This window comes from Embiotoca jacksoni, unplaced genomic scaffold (genome assembly GCF_022577435.1).
Source record: "Embiotoca jacksoni isolate LCO1_2020_lvr unplaced genomic scaffold, fEmbJac1.0.p SCAF_7, whole genome shotgun sequence".
Lineage (NCBI taxonomy): Eukaryota > Metazoa > Chordata > Actinopteri > Embiotocidae > Embiotoca > Embiotoca jacksoni.
The window spans coordinates 7,095,410-7,116,400 of NW_027185425.1; the positions used below are offsets into that span (position 1 = coordinate 7,095,410).

Genomic DNA, 20,991 nt, shown 5'->3' on the forward strand with positions numbered 1-20,991 from the left:
TAACAAAACAAAAATTACACTCATTTAGAAGCTTGGCATAATTTGTGATTCTGTATTTAAAAATCTTTAATTGCAGTGGGAACTTTATTCCCAAATTAACCAATAAACATATAGTCCTTCTTCATTCAGTAGTCAAACTACTGTTGTGGTCTTTGTAGTTTTGTATTCTCAATAGGCAATTTAGCAGATAAAGTAGGTTTTATATGCTAGAGAGCATATTGTACATCAGGATAAAAATAGATGCAGCCACACGGTTTAAGGTTTATGTAAATAATGTTAAGTAGCTGAGATCCATGGTTTGAAGTCTGAATTTGTACGTGTGATGTTATGTGATGCTCCCTGGCAGGAAGAGAAAAGCACAAGAGCACACACCTGAAATATAGAAACACTTTATTCCCAGAAGTTGTAGCAGTGAGTTATTTTCAGACAAAAAAAAAGGCCAATATAACCAACTTTAGTACAACAGTATGATGTACGACAATAGCTTACCCATAACCCACATACAAAGAAACATGATTGTTATTGTCCCACCAAGCTACGAACACTCAACAGCTCTAGTACACAGACGACAGACTACAAGTTTGCTTGAGGGCGGGGCAGCATGGACGCTTGATTTAGGACATCAAATGTAGCAGATGGTTGGAGTTTTTATTTCTTTCTCGGTACAGGAGAATATCACCACGTCTTGTGACGTGATGACGACGACAATGATGGTGCGGTGAACAATGAGATAGGACGCAGGAAGCACATCACTACAGTACTACAAACAGCTGGAATGGTGGGTGGATCAGAAGAGAGGAAAGATGCTTTGTTGCCCCACATGTGCTCCTACTGCAGAACGGGAATAGATTCAGTTACGGTTTTAACTCAAGAGGTGTCCAATTTTTTTATTTGGGAAACAAACTGCAGGTTCGTGCGGTTTCAAACTGTGCTTGATGGGTGGCAACGTACCCACGCAAGAAGGGATCTGCACGGAGCAACAAAGCACGTTTCTCTCACAGGAAAATACTACATTTGAGCGTTCATAAGAAAATACCAAATTTGATAAACACGGTTCATTTGCTCTTCCATGTGCAAAATTCAATACTTAACAAATCATACACACCCGTTGTCCCCAAAAATCTAAATAATATGACAGAAGGTGTATTTTTGTAAATTTTGCCATCAAATAAACAGCAATCCTGGAAGGTGCGGGAGGAGCGAGCAGGAAGGAAACGCATATTGCTTCTCTGTCATGATAAAAATACTGTGTGATTGTAAACATAAAGACCTGATTCTTTTCATACTGGTTCATTACTTAGTGGTTGCTTTTTTTTTTTTTTTCCAGGAAGAATGAGGACTTTCTTTTAAGAAGCACACAGGTGCAAGTGTTGACAGCGGAAAGTTTGGGTAATCAGCCCAAAAGATAGAAAACACTGATTTGTATTGCTTTGGGAAGGGATCCATTATTTCTTAAAAAAGTAGTAGAAACACTTGTTTCAATTTGGAGAATCACACCTTGGTTCACCGTATCAGTCAGCAGCCTTTTCAAAAAAACAGTTGTTCATACATTCACACACACATACAGCAAACACACACACACACACACACACACACACACACACACACACACACACACACACGTATTCAACACCTGCCCTCCGACAAGCCCGGGCAAGGTAAGGATGGATGTATGGAAAAGCCATGCAGGGGAGCAAATGCCAATTAAATCACTTCCCCAATAAGAGTTTTTTTTTTTTTTGTGATCATTTTTATGTGCACCCGTTTCTGACAGGCTGCTCTGCGGGCGAGCGCAGCTTTGTCCTGCCACGGCTTCACTGCAATAGCGCACGACTAACACGAGTGAAGCTGGAAGTGGTATCCCTGACTCGCTGACTCCATCAGGCTGAGAGGAGACTCTGAAGGGGTGGGGTGGGGGCAGGGGCGGGGATGAGGTGACTGTGTTCTACATGTCTGAACGAAGCAGGGCAGCAGACCGGTTTACAGCACAGAGAATCAAAGACACCTAAAATGGAGTGACGGGAGGGGACGGGGGACGGGACGGTGGGAGTGTTTCTTCATGTGCTCGTGGTCCACTGCGGTTGACATGGCTTGGAGTTCCAGGTCACAGGTACAGGGTCACAGGATCAGAGATGAAGGTTCGTACAGTCAAAGAGTCACAAAAAGTTCAAAGGTCGGAGCCAAGGTGCACGCTAATGCTGGGGGAGCGCTGTGTGTGGTTTGGCGCGGGACTCAAGTAGCCCAACCCTTCCTCCTGCAGGCTGCAGGAGTAGCGGCCAGCTTCGGAGGCGATGTGGTTGCTGGCAGGAAGGGCGTTGCCGCTGGCTACCTGCTCAAAGGAGCGGGAGAAGACGGCGCTGGCAGTGCGCGTCAGGCTGGTGAGAGCTCCTGCCTTGGGCACTGATTGGCTGGAGGTGAGAGTGAGTCGCTTGACGGACAGCTCTATGTGCTCGCTGGCGGCCCGGCCGGTCATTAGAGGGCCCGCCTCCTTGTCCTTGCTGGTGCGCCCGCCAAGCCGACATTTCTTCATTGCCTTGGCCCCCAGGTTCAGCGTCGTGACGCTGTTGCTGATGGTGATAGTGGGTGGGGTCATTTCAGGCCCCACGCCTCCAGGCCAAACCCCTTCATCCACCTCTGAAATATCCATCAGCTCATCCGGGGAACCCAGATCCACTGCGTCTGTGGGACAGACAAAGGGAGACAGAAAAGCGCACACATTAAAAAAACAGGAGCAGAGTCAAAATTCTGTCTCATCTGTCATGCAGCCCATCATACTTTCATTTAGATTACATGGCGTAAAAGAATATATTCACATGTTCAATTTTTTTTTCGCATTCAATTTTTTTCAATGAAACTGTGGCTGGATGACAGAGGAGGTCTATCACTGTCCAGCAGGTGGCGCCTTCACACTGTAACCTCAGGTCGCAGGGACATCTCGCCACCTGATACAAGACATGGTAAGTTCCAGTCCAGCACAGGCGTTTGGATAAATAGCAACACAGTGAGATAACAGTCAGTAATTTAGAGGCAGAGGCGTGCATGTGTTGTCCCAAAAGGCAGGAGAGGACAGCGTCTGAGAGCATAAGCCCAGGAAAGACGACAAAGGGAAAGTGGAGGAAAGCAAATAAAGGCACAAACAAGTACAACCTAAATGCTGGTTTCTCTGCACTAACTAAAGGTACACACAGAAGCATCTTTCCTGCTTTCTTTAAAAGGCATACATCCAGACCTGTGTGAGAGGCCAACCACCTGCATATTCACAAATACACATTTCTCATCTGATGCTACCGCTGTAAGAGAACAGCAGCAAACTGCTGAGAAACAGACAGATAGGCAGGTCCCGTTGAAGTTTTTCTTGGTCGGATTTATCTGGTTCTAAACAGGTCTGGAGTCAGCAGGTTCTAAATTTAACATCGTTTGCATTCAGAAGAATTCAAGACCTGCATATCTTTCCTCAGCTCCTAGCTACCAGTCAGAAGGAAGTAATCTGTGTCCAGTTGCAACCAAGGACTGCTGTGTCGAGGCGTACCAAAGTGGGCAGTAAGAGGCCAAAGTGGTTCCTGATCCCTCCGGTTCAAAACCACGGGTTTGCCCCCCCCCCTTTTATGATAATATCAATGTACAGTCTCCTGGAACTAACCGAGATATCTGATCTTTAAGATTTACTGTCAACAGGACTTCGTTAGCGTTAACTATAGGCTTTTAATAAACAATGTGTTGAATTTTTTTTGTAATCGTTAATAAACCTACTTTTACACCTGATGTTTATGTTTCTTGTTCGACTGCTGCTCTGCTTTCAATCGGATCCACTTCATTTTGCTCAGCATAAACACGTCGCATTATACTGACTGTACTCTTCAAATCGAGCCAATTTCATTATTATGCATTTTTTTATTAGGTTATTGATCTGTTACTCAGTGAGATGTTGAAAAATTAATTTGATCTTGTGGAAGGAAGCTTTAGCCACAAAGGAGAGAGTGAATGAATGAATGACGCTGGATAGACAGATGAGAGGAACAGTGCGATTAGGCGAAGAGAGGGTGTTGGAGCCCAAAAAGGTAAAGTGGGAAGTCATCATGCAGCTTTTTTGTTTTAGACCACGCCCCCACACATGGTTACCTAGGTTACCCCGGGAGTGGGGCGGGGGGGAGGAGGGGCGGGGCCTTAGTACTGGCTCCTCCCTGTGGAGGTCGACCCAGAAACCTCATTCTCCACCATTCGCCTTACAGACTTCTGCCTCCTGACCTCCTGACCCCGCGTGCCGGAGTCATGACCTCGGGGGTCCGGGCTGACCTCGGAAGCGCCACCCAACGTGTCGCCGTCAGGCTGGGCGCGGCCGTCAGGGCGCGGCCGCAGGGAGTCTCCGTTGGACATTCGCTCGCCGCCCACGCCTGTCACACTGATCTCGGGGATGGCCACGCCCCCCAGTGCGGCCTCACTGTCTACACTCACCTCCGGGGACTCTGGTGGGGTGGGAGCATGGAGGTGTAGTGGGAAAATACACACACACACACACACACACACAAACACACAAGCACACGCACACAGATGGACAGACAGATACATTTCATGCACACGTACATAAAAAAAAAAATTAAAAAAAAAGACGGCCGTGCGCACAGGCACACACGACCACAGAAACACAAGACACACAGAGGTAATCAATGTAATGACAGAAAAATAAAAAGAACAAAAATCATAGTGATCAGAACATAACACGTGGTCAAGAGTACATGCTACGTGGAAATGAATATGAACTCGGTATTTGAATGGAACAGCACTTCAGGTCACCACTCACACCTACACATGCATGAATATTTCATCGTATTTTACTCCCGTCGTCTGCTCATAACAAAAGCTTTATGCAGCTCTGGTAAGGGAGCAGGACCCCTGACAACAACAATGGGTTTTAGGCTCGAGGTGAAGCCCGCTCATTAAACAAGCGGAAGGCTGTAATTTACCCGACTTATCTGTGCTCTGCAAACAAGAGAGCGGCTCGCTCTTAATTGTAAACCACAAACAGGCTGCCATCATTTACTCTAAAGAGCATACAATAAAAAGAAAGATTCATTTCATATGTGGTCAGCTAAACATTAGACGAAAAAAAAAATCTTTGGCACTGAGCTGGAACTAAATGAAAACACATCATATTCAATACAAAAGCATAGACACTTCAAATGATCTGTATCCTACTGTAATTACACAACCTGCACTGTGGTTTCTTATTTACAACTGCCTGCGCCGTGTTGAATCTCTGCCTGTTCTCAAACTGAACGCTCGGTCTGTCTCTGTTGCCACCAACTTGGGGAAATCCTAAGAAACCAGAGAGGAAGTCGTGGTTACGACTGAGCAGACTCCGAAATGGAGGTGGACAGTACCAGCTAGCAGGGATAGGGAGGTCTACAAACTCGGGGACTGACGGATGACAACAACACTAAATTAACAAAGTGACTGTCGGACAAGTGAAATGGGTGAATGAATATGAATGAAGAGATCTAAACCCCTTGCTCTCTCCTTTGGCGTCGATTTGTTCATCAATTGAACTTCTTTTATATTTGTAAAAAAAAAAAAAGTAAAAAAAAAAAATGTGATTACAAAATGTTTCCAGAAAAATACGTGTGTGCGTGTACGAGAGCTGGTGGTTCTGTGAGTTGAGCTCTCGCAGTTTAGTTTCTTGCATCTCAATTTTGCCTTTTTTTCCCCCCCTGTGCATGCATCTCACCGTGTCTCTTCCAGCGGTGTCCCCTGATAGACAGGGAGGTGACGGCGTTGCGGGAGATCCTGGAGGAGGTGGGTGTGATCTCCACCTGGATACTCCGCGCACCCTCCTTGTTGTTGCTCTTCAGTGCTGCGCCGTGCAGTGACGACTTGATGGCATTACCCACCTGAGAAGCACACACACGCGCACATGCACACGCACACGCACATTACTGCCTCAGAGTATGCCAGAGTCTGAGAGAAGGATTCCCCGCTGCACAGAAACTTGACTCACTGGTTTTTGTCTATAGCTGATGATCACGATACTTCTGTCGATTGTACCTCTGTGTTCTGACCAACCCGTGTGTATGCAGCTTCACAGTTTCCATACTGTACTGCAGTACAAACACAAACTCCATACACGTGCTTAGATTCACATCCCAGCGAGTGCTTATGGCTTTCAGGGCAGATTGTTTCTCAACTCGATCAACCTAAATGTAACTTAAAACTGAAAATAGATAGAGCCGATACTATTTGTCAGCTTCATAGTAAGATCTAGTTGTAATTTCCACAAGCGTACACGCACGTGCACACGCACACACACACACACACACGTACACACACACGTATAGCAGCTCCAACAGGTGTATGTTTCGGAAGAACAGTCAGCACTCTACAAGTGGTGACAATATATTTATTTTAAGCAATTTTAGACTTCTGGCATGAGCAAGAAAGTTCACATACTTGTTTTTTTTTTTTTTAAAGCTATGCCAGTAATGACGATCACTTATCAATTTGCATTATTGTAAATAAAGATTTACCTGCTACCTTTTTGTAATGCAATTGCTGTTTCTTACCGGGTTTTTTTCTTTAGACTTTATTAATCCCGCAGTGGGGAAATGTAGTCGTCAGTGTGACCCAGTGTGAACTATTAACCGTACCCTTCAATACAACATTTCTTTCTACTACAGGAAGTGTCTATTTTCAGTTCAGTTTTGCATATCTGGCACCCACATCAGTCAAAATACAGTATAATTAGGGCAACCACATAAATAATAAAATATCCCATCCTCCAAGCACAGGCCAGATACAAAGGTCGCACCAAAAGAAACACTGAAGTGACAGGCGCTGGCTGAGCGCACACTGACGCTCTGTTCATGTGACTGAACCAATAACATCGGATCATTTCCATTTATACACAGGGTTAACTCGAAAAGCACAACACTAACTGACAGATTTATACTGGGAAACAAAACATGCTTTGTATTTCACTCTATAACAGGATTTTACAAGTCTTTACATAATAACCTCGGCTCTTGTAACAGATGAGTACGTAACGTGAGGTAAAGGGCATCATAATCACAACACAACACGTCTTTTGTCTGTGAGGTTGCAGCACACTGGTCTCATGAGGAACACGTCACTAAATTATGCTAAACCAGCAAGCCACCTGGTGTACTCTACTGGCAGCACAAAAACACACACTGGACCACACTGTGACATTTCAACCCGTCCACAACATGGTTGCGTGCATGTCTATCACGTGGCTGCAAATCTTTATTCTAAAAATATCTTCTTAAACGTGAGCACCACTACCACTGATAAGAATCCAAATGGTGCGTGTTTTGATTGTTGTGGAGGAGCACACCTTGACTTGTGTAGTAATGCTCCGAGTTTAGATTCAATCCTCTACTCCCTGGGCCTCAAGGATTACAGCTTAACGGAGCAGAGTGGAGAGCATGTAAATAATCTAGTGGGATTACACTCTGCTCGCAGTCTCTGACACACACACACACACACACACACGCACGCAGAGACCAACACAATACAGCATACTGTGCTATGCATGAATCAAAACCACAGGTCAGCATTTGCATCTTAATCACATGCTCTCTCTATCACGTACATACGCGCACACGCAGGAAAGAAAGATGTGATGGTGGCAGAAAAATATCATTGCACCCACCAGTAAAGCTTCAGGGAACAACTCAAGTTGGGCTCGATACAGAACATCATCCAGTGCTTTGGATCCCAGTTCAACTTCACCATTACACCTACACAGAGGCAGACACACACAGATTAAGAGCTGGATTATCAGATCAGACAGCCTGTAAATATTCACAGAAGTGTGGTTTATAGATATCAGCCGAGATATCCGGAACTGTTGCATTTGGGTTTCGATTGCACATCCTGTCTCACTGTGGAGAAAGATGTCAACTCATTCCTTAAACATAGTGTAAACTAGTTTGTACTCTAAAAGAAAAAGAAAAAAATGCCGTAGCACAATATCTTAACACTGCAGGCAAGTGTCAGGTGGTAAAAGGGTGTTTTTAGCAGAACAAAGGCTGTAAGATGTAAGAAGTGAGAAGTTGGAGTGTAACAGTGGAGCTGTCGTGATTGTGTGCAGGCGTTTGTGTTCACCCACAAGGCGTAGTGGATCCCCGTGATGAGCTGAACGAGGAACTCTGATGTGACAGTCAATCGTGTGCTAATGCCTTTGTAGCGCCGCATTTGTTGCCGTGGGTAACCGCATATACACACTCTGCAGGATAAGCAATTACAACAGAATAGAGGAACTTGTATCAGTGAAACAGAGAAGCAGGGAAACAACTGCACTGAGCCACTCGGCTGCACTTCCATTAAGCTCGTTTACTTCCCTGTGGTGAGCTGATATGGAACATTAGCACATAAATCAGCATGAGCACACACACAAACAAACAAACACACTATACAATGCTGCATAACATTTTATTAATGGCCTGCATTACCCTAAAACAATTCAACAGTAACTAGTTAATTATTTTCAAACAGCTATCATACAAGTTGCAGAGGAATCAATTAAAACCGAGGTGACACGTGCACATTTGAATCTGTTTGGGCTGTTATTGTACACAGCTGACACAGCAAACTGTCGAGGGGAAATCAAAGTTGATGACTTCTCTTTAGCTCTGTGCTTATCAGACCAGTGCTCGGCTGCAGTTGCCAGATTACCAAAATCACTGAGCCGGCATGTGTGTGCACATCGCAGCTCGATGCCGAATAGCGGTATCTTGGCTCTCTCTGGCAACAAAGACTATAAGAGGATCAGATAAGCAAGTGCTTGCAAACCAGCGTCTATGTGTACGAGTGGAAGTAGCCTTCATCAAAACACTGACTGTTACGACGGAGAAACCAGAGTCGGGATGTATGAAGTCAGTGCATGTGTAAAGCCCTCAAGTCAAAAAAAGACCCACAAGTGCGAAAGTATATCGGGAAATGCCGATGTTCATGCGTGTAGCTTTTTACCTTGAGCTGAGCTGGCAGAGGGACTGCAGGGAGGTGGCGGTCATGTGGCTGAGAACAGCGTTGTAGCACAGCAACAGGAAGGTCAGCACCTCAAATCTCAACAACACAAACAAACTCCTTAAAACAGCACGTTCTGTCCGACTGCATAACAAAAACGCAAACCACAATCTTAATCTTAGCAGAAATTCCCAGACACAGTTACGTTTTCAGCCGCAGTGAAGAGATTAAGATCAAAGTATCTCTGCATGATTTTAGAAAGCAAACGGACTTGTTTTGTAACATCAAAATTCCTTGAAGTTCAAAAACAAAAAGATTCGTCGTCAATTCTTAAGACGTAGTCAGTCTGACACAGTGTGAGAAAGCAGCACTGAAAAAAAGATGAGGACATTCAACTCAGGTCACCTAGACCTCCAGAGTTCTGTCACAGTTACATTAATTTAAAAACCCCTAAGAGCAATATAACAACTTCCAACGCAACAAAGATGCCACGGGCCATCACTGTGATGCACCACGCAGAAAATAATTAGCCGTGGCAGCTGCTAAACTCACCATCACCACACAAGTGTTCATGATATCTATTTTAGGCTGTGAAATATTACAGTTGTTAATTTTCGAGGCAATATGTTGCACAGTTAATAAACAAAACATGAATCGATCAATAAACTAATAACCGCACAAGTGCATCTTTGTCAGACTGTTTATCCTCCCTCCTGAGTGTTTCTATTTTGGTTGTTGGTTGGTTGTTGGCGAACAGCTATCAGCACGCTGTAGCATCCTTCCAACACAAAAGCCCATTTTTAAAATGAGCACAATCCCCACTCGGCTGAATTATTTTCAAAAGTGCACCCATCGAGTTTCCTACCTGTTCTGTGCTGTAAACGTTTCTCTCTGGAGGTGCGGCCCGCTGTACACCACCCTGCTCAGCCCATGATTGGCTAGAGCTCCTTCTGTGAGGGCAATGGAGCCGATAGCTGAAGGCTAGAAGGGAAGTCTTATTTAGAATTTCTGCAAATGCAAGTTAAGGGTTCGAGTAGGTTTGTGTGTAGACGCACTCACCTCATGGTACACTGAGGGTTTGGAGAGGGATGGAACAGTAAAAGATAATACTTTACTTTGTCCATCTTTGTCAACGATTTCCTGAGAGAGACAGACAAGAAGACAAAGAACATTTTGCTGCGGGCGACAAAAAAAACAAGCATTTTTTTTTTCTGCGTGTGCCCTGAACTTCTGAAGAGCCCGTGTTGTACTCTTCAAGCACACTCATCCGTTATGTGTGGGTGTTTGTGCGTGCGTGTGCTCCTCAGGGTCTCGTCTTTGTCTGTTGGTGTGTGAGTTTGCCTATATTTGTGTGTGTGTGTATATTGCGTAAACACACCCCAGGGTTTGGGTGTCCCCTGTGCGCATGTTAATGTCAAACTGATTAATGGAAACCAGCCACTATGTTGAGTGACAGCTGACCTATTCTGGTATTCAGACAGGAAGTTATGAGACTCTGCACTTTGTTGATAGATGGAATATTCAGAGCCACGGTGGATTAAAATGGAACTCGACACACTTTAATAATTACTCCTACTGGCATCTCTCTGTGGGAAACCTATGGGCATTTGCAAGGTGCAGCCCATCTATAATGTGTAAATGCAAAGTCATTGTGTTTTACTTTCCCTATTTGGAACCCATATTTCCTGTAACTCTACATGCACAGCTGTGTAACAGGGCAAAACTGGAATAAAGTAATCTGTCAAAACTCATGACGCAGCTCCCAGAAATAGTTGCGCAGTTAAGTCTTCTGCTTTGGGAACTGCATGATTATGCCCACTTGCTGAGGATCAAGGACTTTTCTAGTGTGTTTCTTCACTTTGCACTTATCACACCAGAAACATTTTGATGTTATTAGCAGCAGCAGCAGCAGCTCTCCTCTGGTAATAACAGAAAAAACGCTAACTTGCGAGCTACAAATCTGGCACTGAAAAATGTAAAAGCTGCCACCGTCACCACCGCCTTCATCCTCCCCCTTACCAGGTTGTAAATGCCCAGCAGCAGGGCCTCGATGCAGCCGGAGGTGTGGGGGTCTCTGGCTGCGCTGACGGACAGGAGGCTCCACAGGAGCTCTGGCAGGAACTGAAGCGTGAAACGCTGCAGCTGCGACTCACCGCTCCGGTAAAACTCAAACAACTGGTGGCACACTGGCTCCAGCAACTGCGGAGGACGGCAAAACAAAAAAACATACAGGAGCATAGTTAGGCTCCGACATCAGTCTACAAAAAGCGGCAGACAAGAACTGCCGGCGTAGCGAACTTTTTTTTTTTTTTTTTTTTTTTTTTTTACATTTGATCAATAATAAATAAAGCACAGCACTATTTTAGTAGTGCAGTGTGCTTGACAGTCTGACAGATCTAAAAGCCCAAAATAAAACTAACAAAATACAAACAATATAATCGTGTGAAGATATACAAAATACAGGTAAATGGTGTGATTGAAAGCGTGACCAAATAAACTCTGTGGTCATGTTTAAATGATTGAAAAGTCATTTATGTGTACATACGTCGCTGTAGTTTTCTCGGATGACCTTGTAGAGTGCAGGGACCAGGGAACCTTTGTCCTTTAGTGAGGCGGCATAGGTGGAGACAGCACTGTCAGGGAGGGTCTGAAACACACGCACACGCACACGCACACAGTTAAAGTAATATTCTACAAATAATCTAACAGCATGAGAATTAGGCTGCATCACTTGTCTATGTGGTCTTAATTTGATTGGTTTAAACTTGACACTTAAAAGACCACTGACTCAGATTAAGTCCAGGATACAAGAATAAATCATTAAATCTTATGATTATTTTGGTTAATGGTGGAGGAGAACTGGCCAGTATAAGCAACAACATCAGTTTTGCTGCTGTAATTAAAAGAGGCTTTGCTCCAAAATTAGTTTTATAGCATTTAAAGCTTGCAGAAAGAGTGAGTCTTTAAAGAGGGTTTGAGTCACGTTTATCGGTTTATATTTGGAGGTTAGGTTCACTGCTAGGGGACCACAGATCGGTCCTCATAAATTTACACATAGTATTATTATTCCACTCCGAGCCGCAGCTTCGTTTCCAGTCACATATCGGTGAGTGTTCATGTTTGAGTGGGAGAATTACATTTTCTGGGAACGAAGCACTTCAGAGAGGGTGTTTGTTTATGTCTGTGAAATGAATTCTGTCAGTAATAAGGAGCAGCAGAGACTGTACTGCACACAGGTCATAGGTACATGTTTGTTTAATATTGGTTATCACACACACACGCACGCGCACACACACACGCACGCGCTCACGCACAGGGATGCAGTACCTTAAATTCTGACAGCCATTCCTCCACCACTCCTTGGTCCATAGCCAACATGTTCCCTCATCTGCAGTGGAGTCACCTCTACCTAAGAAAGAAAGAAATACTGCATAAATACACACTCCGCATAATTGTAGACACAGAAAATGTACTGTACAGTGTATTTGTGCACACGCACATACAACAAGACACACGCGCAGAAGCAATCACAGCTGGAACAAAGCCCTGTCCATGTTTACCAGCCTTCTATCATCGTTTATTATCCTCCTGATAAAAAAAATATATATATTCTATTAGACACAGCAAACAGTGGCATGGTCATGGTGAGCGGTGAATGTGCACACTCCGGGCCGCAATTCAATACCCCATAGAAGCGCTGTGCTGCCGTGTCCCCTCTAATGCCTCTCCAGACACAGAGACCCTCTGCAGCGAATACCTCCTCAATTTAGGCTCGCAAATCCGAAAATCACCCACACAGAGAAGCCTGGCTGGCTTCACTGCTGAGACCAAAATACGGCACAGCTGAACGTAGACTCTCGCAGAACAGGCTGTGCAGTTTGTTTCTGTTTATAGACATCCAGAAAGAAAAACTTCTGAGTTAACATTTTTATTGATGAAATGAACCCTCTGCTCCCTCCAGCCCCGTTTAGTTATATTTGATATCTGTTGCTGTCCATCACTGCACCTACACTGTCTGCATGTTAACTTTCCTCTTCAGGGCACTCGGCTTGCACGCAGGGAGCTTTCTTTCTATTGAAACTCCAATGTTACCCTTTCTTTTCTTGCTTATTTGCTGACTGGATGGTGTTTGCGTCTCTCTCAATGTCACTTTCATTCTCATTCTGTTGTACTAAAGCATCTGACGGTTCGTGTCTGACACGTCTGTCCCGCAGTCACATCAGAAGGGAGAAGAACATCCGCAGAGAGACGGGAAAATATCAGAACAATTCGAAAGGTATTTTTAACCGCATTTCCCCAAAAAAATGGGAGGGGGGGGGGGGGGGGGAGGATGAGGACACTGAACAATATTTGTTTAGAGTTTAACATCTGTTCAGTTTGGTTGTTCGACAGATTTCACTTGATTAATAGTTTAAACGTTAAAAAAACAGCACATACTGCATGTGGTCCAAAAGATAAGGTCTGTCTGTATGTTGCAGCGTTTCAAAACATTTATATATATTTTTTTTATAACTCTGTGTAACACTGGAGCACAACATTGCCACAAACACACCCTGATTGTATTGTACTTAACCTTCTGTTGTGAGTTCAGTCTAGCGATGCTGAATATTTATTGTTTTCATTGTTAATGTTGAATAATGTGAGCATACATGATGAATAATCAATCATCAATTAGGTTAACAGTGGGCATCCTCAATTAATTAGTCTACCGTGAAGCGATTAGTCAATTAATCAACGTGCAGAAAATGTTTTTTTTTTTTATAACAAGGCATAATTGTTTAAGTCATTTGCAGGGCAACAAGCACACTAAAGCTGTGATAGCAGTTCTGTGAGGCACAGTGGTGCTTGTAGCTAATATGTCACCAACCAGCAGTTGACTTATTTCAGACTGGACTGAAAGTGGTAGACTGACTAACACTGCCGTCCCCGATTCCAGCTGCTCAAAAGTGAAAAGCATTTCTTGTTTCATATCATTGTAAACCAAGTTTCTGAGGTTGACACAAAACAAGCATGCAGTTGTGGACGTCCATGGTCTGCATGGCAACCCCTCAGCAGTTCAGTGCGACTGCCACCGAAAGACAACGGCTGACCTAAGTGTGCTTTTCTGCCGAAGACATTGTTTCCGTGTCTCTCTGATGGATTATCTGCTTTCTATGAAGGGTATATTGTGCATGCGTCGTGTCTGCGCTCTGAAAATTGCAAATACAAGGCTAAATTAGTTGTTGAATGCAGTCCATGTATGGTATTGTCTGGTAACAGAGCCTGAGAAAAACTAAGTGGGAGGAAGAAGTCCTTGTATGTGCACACTTGTCATGTGCTCAGTTTTGGGCTGAAGACGGCATAATTCCACCTTTTAAGACCCTTTCAGCATTTCACACTGACAATCCCTTCTTAAAAAAAGTATTAAGTTCTTAGTTCACGAACACGAGCTGTGGGAGAACGTATTTCAGGCATGAATTCACATTGTGTATATCGATATGAATGATCTACGTGCATATGTAAGTGGGTAATGAAAAATTGTTTATGGTGGATTTTTTTTGTGGCTTGGCTCCCATTGTCCCTGGGCTCATCCTCCCACTAATCATTTCTCTCCTTATCGTCCCTGTCCTGAAGCATCTTTCACACATCAAAATGCTTTATTTTGTTAATTCCGGTGCTTGGTCCCTCCATGGCAGCCAGGTGTCTATTTATGGACTATACCAATGGCAGGAATGACAAGGGGGGAGGGGAGCGGGTGACTCATGAAATGGGGCAGGATTATAAAGCAGAATAGCCTCCATTTAGAGAAATTAGTCCTTTGTGGCAGCCTGTTGTTCTGTTCATTCACACTGGTGAAGACAACAAGGAGGACGGCGACATCTAAAGCCAGCATATGCCTTTTAATGGCAGGCTAACTGGAAGAACAAAATAAATGCTGTGATTAGAGTGCGGATGAGTCAGTCTTGAAAGAGGACAGATTCTCCTCCTACCGCGTCCCTCTTATCCCATCAACTCTGTCCATGCTGGCGTCTGGGGCACGTCATCTGTATCATCTGCATTCAGAAAAAGACACTTGGAAGTCTAAAATCAGCAGTTGCTCGCCGTGCCACCTACCCATGTGATTTATTTGCCTCTTACCCCGGCAGCAGGAAGAAACTGCAGTGACACAAAGTTGAATGTACGGATAGATAACCAGAATAAGCATGCGGAGATTGCAAAAATCACAGTAACCTGCTTTGCAGATGTTTCATGAGGAAGTAAACGCATTTAACACGTTAGGAGGAGGATACGAACAATGAGGCTTGGTGAGTAACACTGAATGTACAAACAACTCGGGGCACCATTCATCTGTAGATTTTTTTTTTTTTTTTTTTTTTTTTTTTTTTTTTAAGTGTTTAGTCTTGGAAACAAATTCCTAAAATAGTAAAAGGAAAGCTCTTCATAATTTCCAGAGCCCAAAGTGAAATCTTCAGCCACCAGTCCAATCAACCAAATATATTCAGTTTACAAATATGCATATAAAATTGTCATATCACAGAGGTCTGAATAAATATTTGATGACTTGTTCTTTTTTTTTCTTTTTTTTATCAGGCAAAATGTCAGAGTAGTACCAAAATTGTTGCTGATTATCTTTCTAACCAACGAACAGCTAATCATTCAGGTGGCCGTTTAAAAAAAAGAAAAAAAGAAAAAGAAATCTAACACTGAAATAAATTTAGCTCAGATGTAATGGTAATTCAATATGAAACTGTGTTAAAACCACAAGAGGCAGCAGCACAAACCTGTCTCAAAGATGTCTAGGCTCTACTGACACACTGCAGGCGGACACAATCATCTGGTGGTGGAAAATAGAATACTAATCTCCTTGGAGTACACTCAGGAGCGCAATTATGCTATTAGACGGATGTTTCTCTTCTATCTCGGTCGGGCCGGCTCGTTAGCCGTCTCTGTGTCGTTATGGACTCCGAGGTCATGACAGAAACCAATATAAGCGAGAGAGACAACACTTGTTGAGTTTTGCTCCGTGGAGCTCAGCCATGCTGATCAGCGTACACGCATGAATAAACCCGTGTTAAGGGGAAGTGGCTGAGCAGGCTTTACAAGGAAAAGCAGCAAATCAATGAAGTGATGAATAAGTACATGCATGATAATTGTAGGAGAGGTGCAGACAGGCAGTGCAGGGCGGTAAACAGAGCAGAGATCAATGGCCAAACGAGGAGAGGGGTAGTGAAATGGGCGTATAGAGAGAAGGGAGATGAAAGAATTGGATAACAATCCAAGGGGTGTCTAACTTAAGAGGAGTGAGGCAGTAGGGTCAATAAAAGCAGAGAGTTCATTAGGTTTCGATCTGTGTCGCCCCTGGCAACCTCGCAGCCTCCGAGAAACACACCAGATAAGGAAAACTACTGGCAACACACACCTCGTAAAGGAAGAAACGAACACGTTCAGCAGCCTAAGTGTGGCTGACTGAGTTTTTCACAAATGCAAAACGCCGATGGTGCCAGCTACTAGCTAAACAGTGAAAGAGAATGTGTTGTGCATTGCTTAAGCGTGTGCGTGTGTGTGTACTAGTTGTTTATTCAATGTCTGGTTTGAAAAAAAAAAAACCTGTTCCTGTGAGCTGGCTAAAGTTGACAGCTCATTCCCTCTGAATTTACACCTACGCCACTGAACTCAACTCTCCCAACACAAACACACACATTTTTGACTCTGCCTCCAACTTCTTCCAACACAAAACGGGTCTCCTTTGAGTTTACATTCCTAATCCGTGTTGTGTGCTTGTATGTTCTAGCAGGGTCACTGCCAAATTACCCGAGGCAAGCAAACAATACCCAACCGATGCCTTCACATGGATTAACATATAAACCACACGAAACGCTGAGAACATACCTGTATGAGTGAGCAGGAGGAGAGAGAGAGAGATGAAGCAAGTCCGAGTGAGTGTGGGGGGGAGTGTGGGGGGGGAGAACACCCATACACATCCCGCTCTGCTGATTACCTCATTTCCTATTACACACACATTTTGGAACCTTCTTCTTTTGCAGAAGTGAATGAGCCAATAAGAATAAAGGCTTGAAAGACGGGAAGAGAGAAAATGGAGAGAATGGTGAAGTGGGAGGTTTTGAAAGAGACGGAGCTGCCCCGGCTGCTGTTCCTGCAGTACAGGGTGCAGCTACACTAACTACTGGGTTAGTGACATGTTGACGATGACACCTACACCGCTGAGCCTTCAAGGAATCAAAGATTGCAGTGAGATGACTGTAAATCAGATCAAAAGAAGCTAAACTGGCTAAGTACCTTCAACTGACTCTTATACAGCCACACCCAAACACACCTAAACCCCAAATTTACTGTTCAGCTGTGCTTACCAATATCCGGACTACAAACTACAGCAATATGCCTCCACCCAAAAAAACCCCTCCAAACTAGCGAGCTAGGCTGGTAACTACAAGCTTATTTATCCTGAATGGCAGCAAAAGCTGTTACGGAACGTTTTTGAGGACTTGTGGGGTGAACAAGTGAAGGTTGAGGCAGATTTATACAACTGTGGTCGTAAATGGCAGAGGCTCTAACGTGCACAGAGCTCACAGCTCAACCTAATACCTCCCGTTCACCAGCCCTGCTTCGAGCCGTTTACACCATTTCTAGAGATGTTAGCATTTTTGTTTTGACATCTTTCCTCAGTTTATATCACTTCTGTTTCGTGGCGTCGAACTGCCATCTTTTTTATTTGGACTCTCTTGGCTTGCGGTTCACCTCGTTGCATCATTGCCTCCCACCACGCTCTCCCCTAAAGGCTTCTTCGATAGCAGGTTGCTTGGAAGAAGGTGTGTGTGTGTGTGTGTGTGTGTGTGTGTGTGTGTGTGTGTGTGTGTGTGTGTGTGTGTGTGTGTTTTTCCTTGGACACACACACACACACACACACACAAACACAGCGAAGGACTGCCTGTAGCGAAGTAGACATGACAACAGAGTGTGTGGTTTATCCGTGTGGTTTTTGGGAGACGGATAGAGAGATCTGACGGGGAGGAATCCTCTTATAGCAGCCCACGCTCTCTTCTCTGCTGCTTCTAAGCCAGTGATGCATCTTGGTCCCTCCTCTTACAGTTTCAATTCCCTATCTTCCTGCGGCAACGGAGCCTGAGGAGACCACGATTAACATGACAGATTTTTTTCCATTTTAACACTCTCTTTTTTTTTTTTTTCCCCCTCTCTATTTGTCACATTAGGTAACTCACTCGTAATCTATTACTCCTCAGCCCTACGAATTCACATTTAAACACCACTTTCAGTGCAGATAAGTAGCTTGATTTTCAAGATTTCTTATGGAGCTAAAAGTAGTAAGTATATATCTAGTCGTTAAATGCACACCAAATATACCTTTACTGGGATTAAAAAAAATAAAATAATCGACGTCTGTATTTCATTTATTCTGTGCTCGTGTATGCAGAATAAATGAAAGGAGGAGAGAGTGCAACAGTTTTCACCGCTCAGATTGTCGGGATATTTCACAACCCCGCAGGCATGGGTGACTATCCACGACGCTGGAGGACGGCAGAGCCCGCACAATCTTCCGGTTACACGACCTGCTGCGCTTCACTGTCAGAAAGCATTAAGAGAGGCTCGAGACACAAGCAGCCACAGATGCCACACATTACCGAGCCCACACTTACTTGCATCATAATGACACTTTAACTGTGCGCGATCACCGCACATCAATAGCGAACAGCAAAGCCTCGCGCATATCAGAGGGACAACTCGTGAATTAAGCCACAAACTGTAGTATCTCATTTAAACAATAACTGGCACAAGACCAGAGGATTTTTTTTATTTTTTTTTTGGTGAAGGACAGAGTGTAAAACAAACAGGTCTCAACATCTGGGTTCGGTGGCAAAGCTTCGCAGTACTTGGTCATTACATCGACATTACTAAGGATTTGGGTATCAGAAATGTTAATCTCAATGTCTACATGATATGGACGTATTTAGTCAAAAATATTGTGATATTAGATTTTGTTCATGTGGTCTAGGCCTAACATGACAGTTTATTAGAAGAAAAAAAAATCCTAACAGTGCTTAATCTAACATACTAGTGTCTAGTATTGGTTACTCTTCCCCTGCCAATCTGTCACATGTACACACACAGGCTGAGCAAGCTCCTGAGGAATCTGTGCACACACACACACACACACACACACACACACACACACACACATCAATTAAAAAAAACAGGTACAAAGTCTGCCTCTATTGTGAAAGACTGAGGTGCATCTATTTGGTGGTGGTTATCTCTGCCAAGCAAATCTTTTCAGTTTTTCAATCAAAAAAAAAAAAATGCTATTCAATTTTTTTTTTTTTAAACCATCATTATTACAATATCTGTGTAAATTATTAACACATTATTTGGAAAAGTTATAGCAGGATAATGAATAAACATCACCCGAAAAGACAAAAGACAAAACTTTTTGATTGTGGTGGTGCCCAAACGTGGCTTGGGTTCTGCACCAAAGCATTTCAATGAAAAAAAAACCAGGATTGCAGCGAAAAGGTAGTCAGCCTGACATTTAGAAAGCCTCTCTATCTTGCCAACTGTTTTCGTTGATGTTATCCAGCTGATCTCACTTAGAGACACCGACCAGAAGACAACTGGTAACACAGCTCGGTGTTTAAACAACCGTGAAATTCAGCCTCGGCGCACTTGTAGCTCAGTGGGAAAACACGAAGCCACCCCGACGCCATTCAGTTCAGTGGTTCTCCTTAAGCAGTACCGGGCAGAGACTGTAAATTAATCCCCCCCTCCTTCCCTCCCCGCCGTCGGACGCTTTCTACCTCGACTCGGCTGAATGACTTTCGAGCTGTCAACCGCGGTTGCTCGCAGATTAGCTCGTTAGCTAGCTCGGCTAAGGCGCGACACTCAAGTAAACTGAGGAAGTTGGTGTTTACTTACTGGCATGCTATCTGTCAGGTTTCCCCGGTATCGCTGTCCTCTGTCGCTCCGACAATACGAGTGAACGGCTATCACTTCGCTACTCCATAAATATCCTCAATAATTCAACAACATCAGCTCCTTCCATCTTCATTACTTTTCCCGACTCAGACTACCATAGACGAGAGGACTCAGTCTTCACGGAGTGACAAGGCGTCGGAGCCAATAGAGGAGCAGCATATAAGTTAGTGGTCAAGCCCCCAAATGTAGTAGCCAATGAAATTACACTGTACACAGCATGTTAATAATTTCCACGATCAAGGTAGGTTGTCGCTGTCAGACCCTGCTCTTTGACAGCAGAGTGATCTATCAAATGTGCTATTAATGAATCATTATCATACTAAAAGAGTATTTACGGCGGTGTGTACACGTCAGTTGAATAATATGCATTCATTAATAATTTGCCTTTGATTTGTGTTATTCAAATACTCTGTATTCAGTTAAATTTGGAAAATAACCTTTTTGTTTCACTAACATGGGATCTAATAAAAGCCTTAGCGCGTATGATTAATTCATTTTTTTTTAATTTACTAAACCTTTTAACGAAGAGACAAACTCAGAGTTGTTACATTTTACCTACACATCTGAACACTTTATGCCAAATTAATCTGTAAAGCTTAAGGCAAAAGCACTACTCTAAATATGTCTCTCTCTGTTTAATAATACATTACCACCTGACATGACCTTTGGAACAATGGATTTCCCCCAGATTAGTTATAAAGATGGCATACAACTACGTGTTTGTTTTCTTTCATATTAATAGCAGTGGGTAAGCTGTACTTATTAATCAATCAATAAATGCAATGGGGTTTCTGTGGTTAATAAGCTGCAAATCTGCTCCCTCTGAATGCCATAACAGTGAAACACTACATACACAATCCCAACATACCTCTAGATCAGTTTCCAACGCTTCTATCCTGTCCTGGGGCATTGTAAAATAAATGTACAGACCATTATAGTTTATAAACTGAATACAACTCCCTTTGGCAGGTCAAAGAACAAACACAAAGAGGCAAAGCCTCGTAAAAAATATTGTGTTAAACCTGA

General features: G+C 43.6%; 1 protein-coding gene across 3 annotated transcripts; it reads right to left on the reverse strand.

Annotated features, from left to right (window-relative positions):
• Positions 1–373: 373 nt before the first annotated feature.
• hycc1 (hyccin PI4KA lipid kinase complex subunit 1) lies at positions 374–20,075 on the reverse strand. 3 transcript variants are annotated; one of them, XM_069175847.1, is made up of 12 exons: positions 19,906–20,075; positions 12,307–12,388; positions 11,525–11,626; positions 10,999–11,178; positions 10,039–10,119; positions 9,845–9,960; positions 8,983–9,078; positions 8,123–8,239; positions 7,664–7,751; positions 5,723–5,885; positions 4,120–4,463; positions 2,590–2,679 (listed from the first exon to the last, which is right to left on the reverse strand). In XM_069175847.1, exons 2-11 carry the CDS (start codon positions 12,355–12,357, stop codon positions 4,165–4,167), a joined length of 1,293 nt encoding a protein of 430 aa, XP_069031948.1. In that variant the 5' UTR covers positions 12,358–12,388; positions 19,906–20,075; the 3' UTR covers positions 2,590–2,679; positions 4,120–4,164. The 3 variants fall into 3 exon arrangements, with proteins under 3 accessions (XP_069031946.1, XP_069031948.1, XP_069031947.1); XM_069175845.1 differs by lacking the exon at positions 4,120–4,463 and having other exon boundaries at positions 374–2,679; XM_069175846.1 differs by lacking the exon at positions 2,590–2,679 and having other exon boundaries at positions 2,686–4,463.
• Between the last annotated feature and the right edge of the window lie 916 nt (positions 20,076–20,991).